Below are 17,746 nucleotides of genomic sequence, written 5' to 3' on the forward strand. Positions count from 1 at the left end.
CTTCTGGCCACTGCATGAGCAATTATGAATAAAATTAAACCGTTCGTAGGTATTTAATGGGAGCAAAGCATTTTTCATTTGCAGCTGGAAATTTTCCAAACAATTTTTCTATCACTAGGAACGGAGCAATATTTTTTCATCTTCCAAAGCACCGATTAAAATTTTTAGTTCTGATGCAGTCTGACTATGCAGATCGTCGCATGTAGATTGAAATGCCTGCGCCCAAAAATCATTCTGTGGAGCGGGTTACTCATGCAGTAACCATGAGTAACCACCATTGCAGGTCTGATCCATGCAGAACTCACTTGGGCATAAACATATTTCATCAACATCTTGCTGTTTTAAATGCAAGATATTAAAAACTTTTCCAAATGATTGTACCCTCTTATAAACAGGAAATCCAAACATTGCCTGAAGAATACACTTCTAATATTTAAACAAGTGTTTAGACCGGCCATAATGCTATGCTGTGCCAATATGGTCTAGTTGTTGCACTGCCAAGAAAAAAGCACTTCAATGGATTCAGAACAAAGTTCTGAAGATGATTTTGAAGTTGCCTCCCTGGTACAGTACTACTGAGGTACATAGAATTTCGAATGTTGAAACTTTAGAACAAATGTCCAACAAAATAATTAATAATTTCAGGCAAAAATCGTTGCAATCCTCAATTGCAACGATTAATTCCTATTATATTTAGATAAGATTTAGCTTTAGTTTTTAGTTTTAAGTTGACAATTGTTATACTGACATGCAGGTATAGAAAAACTGTTTAAATACTGAATTGCCAAGGTAGAAACAATGTAAACACACTTATATATATTAAGGCTGGTAAGTTATAGTACTATAGTTAGTATAGTAAATGTAATTTATTTTGAATTTGGAGCAAACAAAGAGTTAACGAAAAAGAAAACAAGGTAACACAATTACGAATGATCTTCAACCCCATTCTCAACGATGTGTAGTAATCAATGGTTCAAACCTCCCCCATCCCGTTTTCATTTACCATACCCGCTTTAACCAAATTAATGTGATTATTAACATTTGTGTTTATCCTTTGGAGACTGACTTGTTGCACGGATTTTATTGTTAGAAGAATCAGCACACACATCGAGTGTTGTGATTGGGAGAGATAGGCAGGAGGGATATCGGTATTGAGAGCAGTGTAAGTGAGATAGAACGAGCGAACGAGTGAGGGTGAGCAAAGTGTGTGTTTTCGGTGTGTACAGGTGTAACACGGATGGACACGGTGTGACTGTTGAGGGGGTGGCTTAGAGCTGAGGAAGCAGCAAGGGGCAATGTCGTCAGAGCGAGAAAGTGTGAAAATAGGTGTGTAGGTGTTTGGTGCTCAATTGAAACGGATACTATTTAGATACATATATTTTGCATCATTCGTGGCTGGTTCTTGCTGGATTGCCAGGACGGAGATTGTGTGTATTGGGGGAAGATATTTGGTTTTTCGGGAAAATCCGGATTGTAAACATACCTCGAAGTGGCTCCAGCCGTCGGCGTTCAACTTAGCAGCCTCTACGCTACCTTTAGCTCCCATTTTGAGACGATTCTGCTCTGGCTGGGGGGTACTTGCTTGATATTATATCCTTTTCTGTATCGTTGATATTTGTTTGTGCAATTTAAGATGATTTTTTTTGGTTCGTGTCACAGTAGGTTTTAAAAGGCGATGGAAAAGATAGAAATAACGATAATCACTCACTAACACTGATTGGTATCTTCCTATGGAATTTGGTTTCTAACACTAATGATTGTTGATTCTTGACGCTTCCTTCTCCTGCTGCGTGCTTCCTCCAGACTAAAGCTTTGAATTAAAAATTATGCGTCAAACACACCCATCTCTCACGATCTGCAGAAAATAGGGCATCACAAAAGCTGCATTCACCGGGTAATCCTGTTTTGGCAACGGAAGTACTGCAATCGTACTACACCAAAGATCCCCGGTTCAGGATTGGGCTTCTGTCTACATTCATTTGGGAAGATGTAGGCAGAAACCAATGTTTGTACAAATAAATTTGTTTTTGTCTCACGAATTCCCACGCACAAGAGTGAAATGTCGCTTCACGTTTGGATTCTCCTTTATTCGGTGAAAACATTCCTTCAAACGGTAATTTTTGTATCGATGTTGCTACTTCTGTTGAAGATCAATAACCACTGGTATTCTGAGCGAACTTTGATGCACTTTCATTAATTTTAACGAAACTCTAACCACCGAAAGAAACTCTTTTGCCTTTGCATTCCATTACTCCGATCGATAGTACAATGTTGGTTCTTCAGCTCAGCTCACTCCGTAGAACTCACTGCTCACCCCCCGGGGAGCTCATCTCACACGTTCTCGCTCACCCGCGCGATGACAGCTTTCATTCGCTTTTATCCTAATTTTCCCGAAATTTTCATCGATTTCAAAACTTCATCATCACCATTTTATCGCATGTGTACATCTATAAGCACCTTCATACACACACACGCATACACACATACAAACACACGTCACATTCACGCTGTCTCGTGTCTCGTTAGCCTCCCAGCTCAAACACTCCGCCACCCACTTCTTTTCGCAGAGCCTACAGGGTAGGTTCTTACGCCCCTCAGCTGTATGTGGCCTAGTTGGGGTTTTCGCTCGCACCGAGACGGAGAGCGATTGCTAATCCGTACTATATTTCGTAGGCGACAACTAGTTCCCAGCTTCAGTCCTCATCCCTTACCAAGTCAGCCGTCCCTAGCTGACTGTCACCGTTTTTCGCTTCACAGTTTTTTTTTTCTTTTTTCGGGGGTTTCCCTGACCACAAAATGGCCCACTTTAATCCCCGTCGGTTAACGCTAAAGATCTTCGTCCTTTCACCGTCCTTTTTTTCGTTAGTCGATGCAATTTTTCCTCGAATCCTTCCAAATCAACATTTTTCGTCGAGCGGAGATTTGACTTTCGGAAGCAATTCTTCACTTTTGCACTTTCACCACCGAGCGCCTCCTCGAAGGATTCTTCTTAGTCGCTAAATTGCTATCAAATCTTCCTCCAAATCGTTGTCACACACGCCCTATTACCTGAACAAAACTACACACCATCACCGTCGACAGCATCAATCAATCCATTCGTCCGTCGTCGTTCGCTAAAATCTACAAAAAGCAAACCTTCCTACACGGTAGCGGATTTTTTCCTCGCTGGAGGAACGCAAAATTTGTCGCCCTTTCCTTACAACGAGATGAACGAGAAAAAGCTTCCAACCAACCAACCAACCAACTAACCGATTGGCGAAAAAGTAGTCCAAATCGGGATGCTGTGAGTTTTCTCGTGATACTACTACATCGGCAGCAGACGGTGTCTGTGATGCACTTACACACACACACACACTCGGGCATACTCATACAACTAAGAAGTCCTGTGAAAATGGGGTGGACGGGGGGATCTCTGAATCTGGCTGGCGATACAAGCACACTTCGTTTCGTTTTGTTTGTGGAGTCACCTGCTTTGGGTGGAACGGAAGAATGAAGGACGCAGCAAAGCGGGAGGTAGACTGTGTCCCTATGCTGTTTGAATCCGCACACACAGCATCCATTCACCCCGGTTTGGCACAGTGGGACATGGTGGCAGGTTTCCCGGTGTGGTATTTGATTGTCTGGGAAATCATTACAGCTATGCTCCGAAGACTGGCCGATTTTTCTCGGCGGGCTTTCTACCAGTTAGTCTGTAATTTTGCATGTCAGTGACGTCAATGGAGAAATAGTCACTCGCAGAAAATCAGAGCAATTGGTTGAAGCCCCGCCGAGAAAGAGCGGTGGGTACAAATCAGCGGGTAACGCGTTCTGCGGGGGAAAGCTGCATGGTAATAAATTTTTAGCTGCAACCTCACTCTTGCAAAACTACATCCGTTGGATTATAATATATAATTAAATGTTTGCTTAGTTCGGAACATCGCAACTTGTTTCGAATCTCAGATCTCTAAAAATTAAATGTCCTAGAGTAGGCCTGCCCAAAGTACGGTCCACGACCCCATTTTGTGCGATCAGCAACGAGTTTAGAAAAAGCATTCTCATCCGGCCAGCAGGTTTTTCTATTCTCGTTTATCTTGATCAGTATGTCGGTAATAGTTTCTGAGACCAATATGCATCGAGTGTTGGACTGCAGCTAACAATTGTAAGTTTCTTATTAAATAACTAAGCTTCTGACCACTGTTATCTTAAAACTGCTTATAAACAAATATAATAAATAAAAAGTTGGATTTTGAAACATTGCTGAACCCTACTAGCATGCTTGGCATAATCCAGTTGCGGAAACATTTATATGACTTATTTCAGTCCTTAAAAAGTTGCTCCAACTTTTTGTGATGGCAGTGAGGTACTTGAACAGATCCGTTCTCAATGCCGTATTAATAGAGGAGGATGGTGGGCTAGAGCCAGGGCATGATATTTGGAGAGGCTGTGGCAACCTATGGTACCCTAAATATCATCATCACCACTCAGGTAACCCACTCTCCCGATTCACTAACACCCGATCTCGGAACCCTCATACTGTAACCGATCACTCGATCGAACCTCAAAACACAATCACCAACACCACTCTATTGTGAAACCTCCGATCAAGTCCGCAGCGGCAGGCTCTCCGATGCGGATACAGAGGTTACATAGGTTACAGATGTCAAAAAATACATTAAATGGTGTTGGCTGACCGGAAAGTGAAGGTGCGCGAGCTAGCAGATACCACAAAGATTAGTACTGAGCGCACACGCCATATTTTGAGCGAGAAGTTATCCTGCCGCTGGGTGCCACGCAAGCCCGCTCCTGACCAAAAACACGAACGGGAGAGCACTTCGATAGAGTGTTTGGACTTGCTGACGCGGAATCGGGCGGTCTTTTGGCGTCGATTGGTAACTGTTGATGAAACCTGGATCCACTATTACACCCCAGAGAACAGAATGAGCACCCGGCAATGGACTAAAGCCGGCACGAGTGCTCCGAAGCAGCCGAGGGAGGCTCGATAGGTCGGAAAGGTTATGGCGTCAGTTTTCGTGATAAAAAACCGAGCGTTCTGCTGGATTTTGATCCGTTTCTTTGCACGGGTGTGTTTTTTTTTGTAACTAGCGTAAGTGTGCCTGCGATTTGCATTGAGTGTCGGAGATTGTGAGTAAGCTGAAGGATGCCTCGCTGGATACGCCCAAGACTGGACGGGCGGTAGCTGGTGGCCGTGAACGGTTCCTGGGGAAAGCACTAGATGCGACCCTCCTCCCAGATGACCATGGTAATATAGGAAGTATTGCAACAAAGGTAATTGCTATTAGATATTTTGCAAACAGTGACAGATAGCGGACATGAAGAACCAGTGGAGGTGCCAGGCAATGGTGTTTATCCTAGACAAATGGTAAGTTACAAATTCGCAGTTGTCGTTGTCGTAGGCGCCGTTGCAGTCGCTGTTGTAATCGCCGTCGTAGTCGTAGGCAGTACTGTTAGTATATTTAAAATTAACCAAGAACTGCTGAAAATATGAATTATCGCGTATTTCTGTTGTTCATTACATGTCAAGAGAAATTCGAGAACGTAATTTCATTTGAATAGCTTATTTAACCAGGTCTTAAACAATCGTCACGTCGGTCATAGCTTGTTATGATTGCCTGAACCATGCGTAAAGAGAAAATCGAAACATTTAACGTCGCGTGAAAGTGGATCTTAATGAAGGCCTCTTTCGTAGCTTTTAGTTTAATGATTTCAAAGATCTTCGGTTGCAGTGGCTTAATTACTGAGCAGAAAAATGCGGTCCTTGGTCCTTTTATATTAAAAATGTATGGTTAGATCGCTTGTTTATCGTGTATTTTGTAAAACTGATTCGTTGTCGTCGGTGCCGGGTTTGAATAGTTATAAAAACTTGAGTAACGCTATAATGTGATATGAGAGGCTCGGTGGCCTTAGAACAACCGGTTTTGCTTACTGAACAGAACATCATGAGTCTAATCTCAAGCCCATCCACATTCAAGATCCGTCAATCGTTTTATTTGTTAACATGACTACATGGTAATAGCAGCAACTCGATGATTAAAAAGGAGCTCGTCTGCCTAGTGGCAAACGTTATTGCTTACTGAGCAGAAGACCGTGGGTTCAATCCCAAGCTCCTTCGCGTTATATGATTGTTAGGACATCAATTCAGCTTATCGTTTACCAAAACGAACCCTGCTACAAACCCAACCCTATTACCCAATATCCCATTGATTCCTCGTGCAAGTGCATAGGTGTTCTCGGCTTCCATCAAAGCGAGTGTCATGTCAACACATTCCTACCCCTTCCTTTCTTGACCTGTGTTCGGGCGCGGCCGGCGCTGGTATTGCCTAGTTTGAGATCTCCAGTTTTTACACATTGAGGATGATTGCTAGGCCAAGCATCGTCTATTGGTTCTCTGTGTAATTACAGCTGGTCTGGCAATAACAGAGTAGCAACCGTGGGCGGTCAATCATGCTCATGCTCAAAAACCGAGCGTTCTGCTGTCCGAAATGAATCGTCTAAGAGGTGATGGTTGTACGGACACTGTGCTTTCGAATCTGTGGCTACGTGTATTGCCCACTACCGTCCGTTCGATCATCGTTTCAATGCCAACCGCCATACTCGACGATCAAGCGAAGGTCGTCGATAAAATAATGGAGGCGAAGAATCGTCGATTTCTAGTTTGACCCGCCGTTTTGATGAAATTATTCCGGGAATTCGACACCGTCGCGACCCGAATCAGCTCGCCGTTGGATTTGCTGGTTCCATTATCGTCATGGAGCAAGGCACGTACGTGTGAGAAACTAAAAGATGAGAATTCCAACATTCCGTGCATTTTCTACGACGGGATTATACACGTCTACTATGTACACGTCGCGTCTACGCACACATCCTACATCCTACCTAAAATTCCCAGCATCGACCTGAACCAATTAGTGAACATCCAAAGAATCCACGTCCATGATCAGCTGTCCTCCCAGCAGTTTCTGATAGACAATGGTGCCGATACTTCTGTAGTTCCTCCGTCTTCTCACGAACAACTCCACCCAGTGAAAACCCATCAACTTTTCGCTGCCAACGGGAGCACAATTCAAACCTACGGCTACGGTACTAGACGTCTTACCATTGATATTGGTCTACGTCGCCCATTTGTTTGGGTATTCGCTCTTGCCGATGTGAAGTCGCATATAATCGGAGCAGATTTTTTGAAGCACTACACAGCAAAAAAATAATTTTGATATCACGTCAAAGTGGATGCACTACAATCATGTCGAAAATATGGTGTAATATTACTTGCTAAAAAGGACAAAATTATCATTAATACAATGCATGAACTGACATTACGCTGCTTTTACTGCATTTGTTTATTTATGTGGTCATAAAAATTACATGAAATTTTCGACATGATTGTAGTGCATCCACTTTGATGTGATATCAAAATTATTTTTTTGCTGTGTATGATCAGCTGGTGGATCTCTTTTTTTTTCCTTGATTTGTTTTCCGTCGATCTACCGACGCCAGGGAGGCAGCTCCCACACCTGGACCCTACCTATCGACCCATCAACTCATGATCCGGGGACCAACGGCTTTACTTCCCTTCCGAAGGAAGGCGTGATCAGAGATGTTATGCCTCAGAACATCCCGGCGGCGCCGACTGGGATTGAACCCAGGCCTGCTGGGGTGAGAGGCAATCACGCTTACCACTACACCACCGACGCCGCTCCCCTGGTGGATCTCAAGCGTAGCAAATTGATCAACAACCTAACACATCCGGAAGTCAATAACGTCTCCGAACCCACAATCACCACCTTCGACGTGAACTCGCCCTTTGTCGACATCCTCAAGCAGTACCAGGACATCACCATCCTGAACATGAATCACCGTCCAACGAAAGCGAAAACAGTTCATCAAATTATCACCACAGGTCAACCCGTTTTCTCTCGTCCCCGACGACTCCCGACTGAATGAAGCGAAAGCTGAGTTCAGGTTTTCGATGGAGCAAGGTATCTGCCAACCTTCCAAAAGCTCTTGGGCCAGCTCTCTCCATATGGTCAAGAAGTCAAACGGAAAATGGCGTCCATGCGGTGATTGCAGGAATCTCAATGCGATCACGGTTCCTGATAGGTATACGACACCGCACATCCAGGATTTTTCCAACATCCTGCACAACAAAAAGGTGTTTTCTTGTATCGATTTGCAGCGGACCTACCACCAAATCCCCGTTGCACTGGAAGACATCCCGAAAACTGATATAATCACGGCTTTCGGGCTGTTCGAATTTCAGTTCATGACATTCGGACTGCGGAACGCAGGGTAATAGCTTCAGAGGCATCTTCACGACATTTTGGGTGACTTTGGACTCACTATCAATGCCGGGAAGTGTCAGATCGGCCAATCCGAGGTCGTGTTCCTGGGACATCTCATAAGTCAAGACGGCATCAAACCTACCCCAAGCAAAGTTGAAGCTGTTTTGCAGTTCCCTAGATTAGTCATCGCAAAGCAGTTCAAGCGATTTTTGGGTACCATTAACTTCTATCGTCGTTTTATTCCACATGCAGTAGTTAATCAGCAGGTCCTTCAATCTATGATCCAGAGCAACGTCCGAAACGACAAAACACCGTTGAAATGGGACGAAGCAATGATCGTTGCCTTCGAGCAGTGTAAGCAGGACCTAGCGAACGTGGCTCTTCTCGCTCACCCGTGTGCTGATGCCAAATTAGCATTTGAAGCCGACGCATCCGGCACCGCAATTGGAGCGGTGTTGCACCAGATCACCGAGAAAGGTCATCAACCTCTGGCATACTTCTCTCGTAAGCTAAACAATAGCAAGCAAAAAGCCAGCACGTACGATCGGGAGCTGTATGCGATGTACGAAGCGGTAAAGTATTTCAAGGACACCCTTACCGCTCGTGAGTTTTGCATCTAAACGGACCACAAGCCTCTCACAACAGCGTTACGACAGCGTCCAGAACGAGCCAATCCAACACAACAACGGCATCTTAGCTTTATCGGCGAATACCCAACGGATATTCGGCATGTACCCGGCGAAGCAAACAAAGTCGCCGACATGCTGAGTCGTATCGAAGCTACCTCTACCACAAACGAAACCATCGACTTCGAGCTCATGGCAAAGCGGCAGAGAGACGATCCCGAGCTCAACTCTTTTCTCACCCATCCACCCACCAAAACTACGTTGTTGGCATTGAAGGGGCAGTAGTCGCTGAGAAGCGGTCGAGCGCACACGCTTTGTGCTTTGCTTTGATCGATCGATCGATTGTTTCAAATATTCTACCAGTGCCACTGGTATTGTTTCTATTCAACCAATAAAACGGAACCTAACAAAGGATGGACCGAGTCCAAAAGAAGAATACTATTGCATTCGAATTCGGAAAGAACGGCGTTATGCCCTCACTCAAGGAAGCAATAAGTTTCGTGGCAAAGGATTTGAAAATCAAGGATACGGACGTTCACTCGGTTTACCGAGATCCATCGGAAAATACCTTTTTCGTTAAGTTTACCGACGAGGAAGTGGTTAAAGAGGTAACACAGAATTTGCGTTCATCGGAAACCTTCAAGTACAGCGATGGAACTACAGCACAAGTGTTTGTGGCATCAGCGGATGGTTTTTTCCGTTATGTAAGAATATTCAACCTCCCTCAAAGCTATGACAAAATTCGGTACAGTTCGACAGGTCGTGCGTGAAAAACTTCCTGTAGACCTGGATTTCGATGCCTACAGCGGAACTCGTGGTGTGCACATGGAGGTTAAGGCTGAAATTCCACCTGCTGTGTACATCGGACACTTCAAGTGTCGAATCTTTTACGAAGGTCTACGGAATCGTACAGAGCAGAATCGATGATCATCAGAAGCGTATCGATGATACACAACCTCGGTCTTTCGCTGACGTTGTGGACGGAATCACACCGAAGCCGGTATCGGAAGAATCGAACCCATCTGGAACACAAAACAAGGTAGAAGAGTTGCCGCCATCATGGGAAATCAATATGGAACAAGGGAAATCGTCTGAAAATTCCGAGCACTTCGCCAAGCGCTTCGAGGAAATGGACATATCACCTATGCGAACACCGGAAACCGGAGGCACTGGGGTAAATACAAACCCTTCCAGAATCAGCCGATCAATGGAGATGAGAAGGAATAAAAGAGGAAACGGAGACTCGAAGGACCATCCCGTTAACGAGCAACTGCTCGGAAAAGCGGCCAAGGAATCGCTAAGTCAGGCAAGTAAGAAAAGCAAATCGTCGTCAGTCAAAGGTAATCGAAGAGCTAAATCATAACTGTCATGCTATACAGTAGAGTAATAGCTAGCATCAATCTTAGTGCTATCCAGACAAGGGTCAAGCTTTCGCTGCTATAAGATTTTATAATAAACAGCAATGCGGATGTAGTTTTCTAACAGGACGTAGCTTTTCGAAATTTTTCATTTATTTATTCACATGTTGCTATTGTCTTCGAAATTTGTAGAATCAGTTGTATCATTTGAAACATCTAGTGTACCATTCTCTGACCATAAGGCTATTGCAATGAAAATAAGTATTAATAAGACAGATCTAGGACATCATTTCGGAAAAGGATATTGGAAGATTAATACAGACTTCATAAATAACGATCTCATTGAGACCGATTTCTGTTATGAATACGAAGCTTTACAGCACAGAATATCTTATCAAAATAGCTTCCACAGTTGGTGGACAAATCATTTTAAATCTAAAGTGAAAAAAATTTATAAAAGCAAAAGTATAGAATTCAATTGTCAAATAACTGAAAGGAAATCTGATTTATATAAAACACTAATAGAACTGTCAAGTTTGCAAAACAATGATGAAGACGTTAGCACGAAAATGAACTTTACAAAAGCAATGATTTACAAAATTGAAACTGAAAAATTAAAAAATCTAGAAGGAAAGTTATCAGTTAACAGTATAACGAATGATGAAAAATTTAAAATTTATCAAGTTATAGCTCACCATAAAAATTCAAAAAGTCGAACAATTGGGGAATTGCTCAATGGTAGCGATATCATTAGAGGTACAAATGAATTGAAAAAGTACATTTTTAATCATTTTTGCAACAACTTCAAAAAGCAGCGGCTTCAGGCATACAACAGTTCACTTGAATATATCAATAAAAAATTGAGCAACCAGGATTCATTAAATATTGCACGTGATATTGACGAACAAGAGCTCAAGCACGTAGTCTTCAGTTGCACCAAGAAAAAGACACCAGGGCCAGATGGCATTAATTATGAATTTTATACCAAGCACTGTTAAAACATGATATGATTAAACTGTTTAATGATTTATTGCATGGCGATGTTATTCCTCCTTCATCTTTTTGCGAAGGATACATAACATTAATACCAAAATCGGGTTGTTCTAAAACATCTTGGACTTTAGACCTATTAGCCTTCTGAACTGTGATTATAAGGTTTTTACCAAAATTCTTGCCAACCGCATTCAGTAGTTTTTAGGAAAAGTTGTAGAAGAAGGGCAAACTGCATGTGTGAACAACAAGTCTTGTATAGATACACTTGATCAGTTGAGAACAGTTATAGCAAAAGCAAATGGGTCAAAACGATTTAAAACAGCAAAATAAAGTTTAGATATGGAGCAGGCGTTTGATAATGTGGATCATGCGAAATTATGGAAAGTTTTAGAAGCTTATAACTTTCCACCTCAGATTGTTAGCTGCATTAGAAATTTATAGATAAATGCTTCCTCTAGTGTACTTTTCACTGGTAGTGACAAATAGCTTTAAAATAGAAAAATCTGTGCGACAAGGTTGTCCCCTATCAATGATTGTTTTTGTTTTGTACTTAGAACCATTCATACGAGAAGTTTATCACTCGATAACAGGTATTTTAATTGATGATAAGTACATTAAAATTGTAGCATACTCAGACGATGTAACAATAATTATTCGATCTGATGTTGAATTTGATAAGGTATTACACACAGCTGATGAATATGGTATAACATTTGGAATCAAACTAAATGTAAATAAATCAGCATTTTTGCGGATAAATAATTTTTCATTAGGACCACAACGAATAATAGAAGTTAAACAGTTAAAAATTTTAGGAATGATAATAACTAATAATTGGACAGAAATGATTGGAAAAAATTATGAACGATTGATAAACACTTGCAAATGCAGTCTGGGATCTATCGGAGTTAGAAATTTAAATTTTATTAAAAAAACTTAGATCATTAATACTTTTATATTAAGCAAACTATGGTATATTGGACAGATGTTACTCGTTGCTTCTTCTGCCAGAAATCGACAGTCCATCGACACAATAAAGCGTCAATTATTCAGATCGCCACACCCGATGAAAAGTTCGCACACATCCACATGCACTTGATCGGACCATTACCACCACCCGAAGGAAACGCGTATTGTCTGACAATGACCGACAAGTTTACGCGTTGGCCTGAAGCGATCCCGATCCCAAACATGACAGCAGCCATGTCAACGGATGGATCGCGCGATTTAAAGTTCCAGTGAACTTTACAACCGACCTTGGAAGACAGTTCGAGTGCTGAAAACAAATATTGTACTCGAAAAAAAATGCAACACTTTCTTTTGTGTATAAATTTTTATTGCATTTACCCATTAATTTATTAAATTTTGGGTAAAACTAGTTTCGAGCGTAATATTTAGATGTGAAAAATCTTGTCACAAGCTGTCAAGGGGTTATCGAGTTGGCTTCCAAGCAAGAAGTGCTTCGACAAAAAATGATGGGAGCAATCCAGGAAAATCCAGGCCAGTCCCACAAATGTCATCGTGCAAGGAGACCCAGACGACCAAGCGGCGAGCTGGCAGCGGAAGAAAAGCGAAGACGACTGACCCCGGGAACGGAAGGAAGGTGAGGGATTAGTTCAAGCGCAATCCGAACCTTTTGATTCGGGACGTGGCCAAGAAGGTCACTTCTTCCGTCTGGTTCGTCCAGCAGACAAGGAAGTGAGCTGGAGTTCATGTCTTCAAGGTACGGAATGCGCCTAACCGGACCGATAAACAGAATACGGTGCCCAAATCCCGTGCCATCGTAATGGACGACGAGACGTACATTAAAGCAGACGCCAAGCAGATCCCCGGTCTTGAGTTTCTTGTCGGCACATCCCACCTGGATGTTCCGGAGAAGTTCCGGAAGAAGAAGGTCGACAAATTTGCCAAGAAGTACTTAGTGTGGCAGGTGATCTGTGGGTGCGGTAAATTCAGCAAGCCCTAAATAACGACCAGCACCATCAACGGCCAAATATATAAAGAAGAATGCCTCCAGAAGCGCATGCTGTTCTTCCTCCGGTCCCACGAAGGTGAGACTCTGTTTTGCCTGGATCTGGCATCGTGCCATTACGCAAAACCGGTGATTGAGTGGTACGAAGCCAACGATGTTGTTTTTGTATCGAAGGAGGCAAATCCGCCAAACTCGCCAGAACTTCGCCCAATAGGAAAATTCTGGGCACTTCATAATCAAGCTCCGGAAAACAGGGAAGGTCTTCAAAAACGACAAGGATTTGAACAAAGAGTGGATGAAAGTGTGTAAGAAACATGGCGCTAGTGTTGCACAGGATTTGATGGGTAGCGTGAAGTCCAAGGTGTGGGCATTTAGCCTAGGAGAGGAGGTTAAATAAACCAACTTTGCAGAAACATAGTCAATATGTGTTTATTTATTCCCTGAGAATTTCAAAAGTAAAGGGTGTCCACGATGAAATTGCCAAACACAAAATTGATTCGCAAAATTCGAGTTTTCATCCGATTGCCATCAAATTTTCAGGGATTGAGAAATAACTATTAAACTTCATTTTACCATTTTACTCGTATTTTATTTACAGTCCATACGCAAATGCCCGCACCTTGGCCTTAACCCCGGCCATAAGATTCTGCACAACCTGTGAATCAACCGTTTTTTGCATGTAAACCCATACTTTCTTCAGTTCCTCGACTGTCGTCACTACCTTAGGTCGTTTAAGAAGGTGCTGCTTCATAATCGCCCAGTACTTCTCGATGGGGCGGAGCTCCGGAGTGTTGGGAGGGTTGAACATTTTCGGCACGAAATTGACCTTATTGTCCGCATACCACTTCAGCACGTCCTTGGAGTAGTGGCATGAGGCCAAATCCGTGGAATTCGCGATTCCCAACGTTTTAGCGATGGAACGATGCGAGAGATCCTTGTTCTCGTGATGAATGCGCAAGATTTTATCACGCACGAGCTGTTCTTTCGACTCCATTTCCGCGAGTTTTGATCACAGGACTTTAAAACTTGCAGGATGTAAATAATGCACTATGAACTAAATCCACCCAAATTTTCATTAAATTCTACCCAACGGTTAAAAAGTTAGAGCAATTTCATAGTGTGGCAATTTCATCGTGGACACCCTTTATCCGACTTTAAATGGTGGTCATTTTTGTCTGTTGAATTTTTTCGCGTACAGTCTCTGCCTGGGCATGTGTTTACATGGCCGTGGGAAAACAAAGAGAAAGACGACGAAGAGAATCGATCAATACTTACTTAGGACCTAATGTAATGTTCAGCTTGAGTTGTGAAATTTAAAAAATCACATGGTAATTTTCCACAATCTCGATACATCCAGTCAAACCATTTGCGCGACCTCTAAACTTTCATCAATCCTTATAATTTTTTTGTACAGGCTCATAATTTGAAGTTATGAATAATTCAAGCTGGAGGGTGTCCTATTAGATTGTTTTCCTTTCAATTTAAAGTCAGTCTCTGTTCCGCAATCTAGTGCCAGGAAGGCGGCTTCCACATCTGGATCCTATCAAACCCATAAATACATGGGCCTGGGATCAACGGGTTTATTCCCTTACGATGGAAGACGTGAACAGAGATTTTTTAGCCTCAGAAAAATCGCAACGATCTCGTTTGGGATTGAACCCAGACACACTGGTGTTAGAAAGCAATCACGCTTACCACTCACCCTTCCGTCAAAGCCTATAAGACTGTAATTATCTTTTTTTAAATGATGCACCCTAGTGGACACCCTTTCATGTACCTACGATACTAAATTCCAAATCTGATTTGCCAGAAGCAAGCGCCATCACCCTTCCCTATCGATAAATTGATTCCAAAATCTGCCAAAAGTTTTCCGAAGCACGATCGAATTTGCGATGTTTTGATTCTATCCGAAATTATACGTGGCACGGCTCGGTCGGTGGAGGTGCGACGGTGGTAGCGGAACCGTCTTCGTCCCACATATTAACGCGCATGGATTTTCGCTGGCATTATGAAAGGTGCACTTCTTTCGTTTCCTTGTGTTGGTTACCGTTCATTCAGATGTCTCGAGCCAATAACACTAACACAAAAGCCCCAAATCAGCAGCTTCCAGATGAGATTGTGGCTCGTTGGTTCGTGTACTAAAGTGGACCAGCAGTAGCAGGAGCTACCGTAAGGACCAGACGCGGGCCCAAATTGAAACACACATACCATCGCAAAAGGGGTGGTGGTATTGGTAGTGAGTCCCTTCCGAGACGTAAGCTGGTGAGCAGTGAGCGGTGTGAAAGGATGCTGTGGGGTGAGATCTTGGCACAAATGTGAGATGCGAGAAAAGCTCGACTCATCTGTCAGTTGGACGAGTTCTAGAAGCATTCGACGAATCGGAAAAGCGGCGGAGAGTTTTCCTTCGTGGGGGGGGGGGGGAGAGAGAGAGAGGGTGAGAACAGTTGAATCGGTATGCTCTTGCGAGAGCAAGGATGAGGTTGAGGTAAAGCAGTGGAAAATGCGTAGAAAATCGAATAATTATATTATTGAAATATCATAAAGCTGTTTTAATAAGATAGTTAATGTACCATTCACATTTCCCATCTAATCCTGCTGGCTGTTGGGTGAAGCTCTGAGGAGTCATAATTCATGTTGTTTAATTTCAGTCCAACATCGACGGAGTGTTCTCTTTCTCGTTCTTTTTTTTTTTCAATATGTCGGTACTGTGAGACTATGTGTAGGTTGGAAAGGGAATGGAGCTTAAGGGAAAAAGCACACTGACAACGACACAGTTTCGACAAAGACAAAAGGTATGTAGATAGGAAGGCAGAGATCGGTGTGGGTGAGGAGGGAAAGTCGCATGTTTTACCTTCAACTTTACTCCATTGAAAGATGCGACTCAACATACGGGAAAACCGGCAATGTGTCGTTCGATGGGATGTAGGATAGCATGTTGTGTGTAGCAAACGTAACATCGGAGTTGGAAGTTTGTACACAGCCACAGCATCGATGTGGACCTGTACATATGCTGGTGGCTCTGATGCAGTAGGAGCAGCACAATTTCTGTGTACAGCAGTGTACGAGATGTGCGATAAGTGAGGGTTATTCGATTACGATAATTACTGTGTTTTTATGTTTTGTAAAATCAATTTGGCTCTTGATTTGGGAAATTGATGAAATTATGGAGGCCGATGGAGCAGGATGAACACTGAAGTGAGTGTTTGTTGGTACAAGTTGGATGGATTGATTTATTATGTATGCAAATACTTGGTGGATTGGGGATTTATGATTCAGCTGATGAGAATTAATAAATAAACATATTATTATCGAATCGACCTAATGGTTGGTCAAAAGGGTCAACTATCAAAAGTTAAATCAAATAAGTGTGGTCAACACTGATCAACAAATTAATTTTCAGAGTTACATTCAGATAATCATGTCCGGCTTCTTATGAAGAAATCCAAAACATTCTTGTGTCAAGTCCAACGTAGGAAAGTTCTATCCGTGCATGATCAAAGGTCTTAAGGAAGTCCTTTGCATATTTTGCCAAGACTTCAGGATGATCAGGTTTTATTCTGAAGATCTTGAATTCTACAACCATATCTATGTCTATCAGATATTCTTTCATATTGAAGCGCCCAACTCCGTTGCCCATCCATTTTACACTCCCGTGTTGAAGCGCCCAACGTAGAGCAACAACTCGCGTGGTCTTCCTTTTTCCGTAAAATGAAAAACAGTGCAATTCCATTTTTACTGTATGGAAAAAGCTCTTTGATGAATCAGTTATCCTGAGGTTGGAACTGGGCTCGTCCGCACCTAGAAAACCTCGATTAATAACTCATCAAAACAACTGCCCCGATTCTTTATTCTTTGAAACCTTTTATACATGAATTTGTTACTTAAACTCTACACAATAGTTTTTCTCCAGTATGTACATATAAAGCGAGGCAGATAGTTTGTCTCTAGGAAAGTCGGTGTCTGTTTTTTTTGACGTAGGACTACGTCTTTGATTTCTATATGGGAGTACACTCTGTGAAAACTGAAAATGGAACATGTAACCAATTATGAAAGATTTTGAACGTTAATAACTCAGCTGCCCCTGAACCAATTTCAATAATTTTATCACCAATCGATCAGGGCTACGCTTACGCATCGATATCAATGCTTTTGACTGTTTATGTTCAACAAGAAACTATTGAAAAAGTAGTAAATGTCAAGCATTGTCCAAAAGCGTCGAAATAATTAACAAATCCACCAATTACGTACATGCATATGCTGCTTCCCCAGCACAGTCGTCGGAGAGTAGTAAGTAGACGAAACATGTCGATATAGCATTACGACGAGGTTCTGTAGTTCAGTGGTTACCGTTTCTGCTTACTGAGCAGAAGGTAGGGAGTTCAATCCCCTACCCCCCCCCCCCCTCCCCTTGCAATTTTTCACTTTGCCATATTCTATCCCCACTAATTTAAATAAAGAACAAATTCTGCTTTAACCGATCGCATCACTTACCACAGTGAATTCTAATCTAAAAATAACCTA

At 42.5% G+C, this 17,746-nt stretch overlaps 1 protein-coding gene across 6 annotated transcripts in view; it reads right to left on the reverse strand.

Moving 5' to 3' along the window:
- LOC135698143 (uncharacterized) overlaps positions 1–17,746 on the reverse strand; it is a 160,284-nt gene that overhangs the window by 19,373 nt on the left and 123,165 nt on the right. For 3 of the 6 annotated variants that reach the window (XM_065218038.1, XM_065218037.1, XM_065218035.1), the window contains one exon: positions 1,484–1,600. In XM_065218038.1, the coding sequence (XP_065074110.1) occupies positions 1,484–1,546 (63 nt within the window). In that variant the 5' untranslated portion in view covers positions 1,547–1,600. Of the gene's footprint in view, positions 1–1,483; positions 1,811–2,050; positions 2,068–3,048; positions 3,228–17,746 lie in introns of those variants that run through there. The other 3 variants (XM_065218040.1, XM_065218039.1, XM_065218041.1) reach the window with 3 other exon arrangements.

This window comes from Ochlerotatus camptorhynchus, unplaced genomic scaffold (genome assembly GCF_037179485.1).
Source record: "Ochlerotatus camptorhynchus isolate MF236.1 unplaced genomic scaffold, CSIRO-AGI_Acam_v1.1 ptg000082l, whole genome shotgun sequence".
Lineage (NCBI taxonomy): Eukaryota > Metazoa > Arthropoda > Insecta > Diptera > Culicidae > Ochlerotatus > Ochlerotatus camptorhynchus.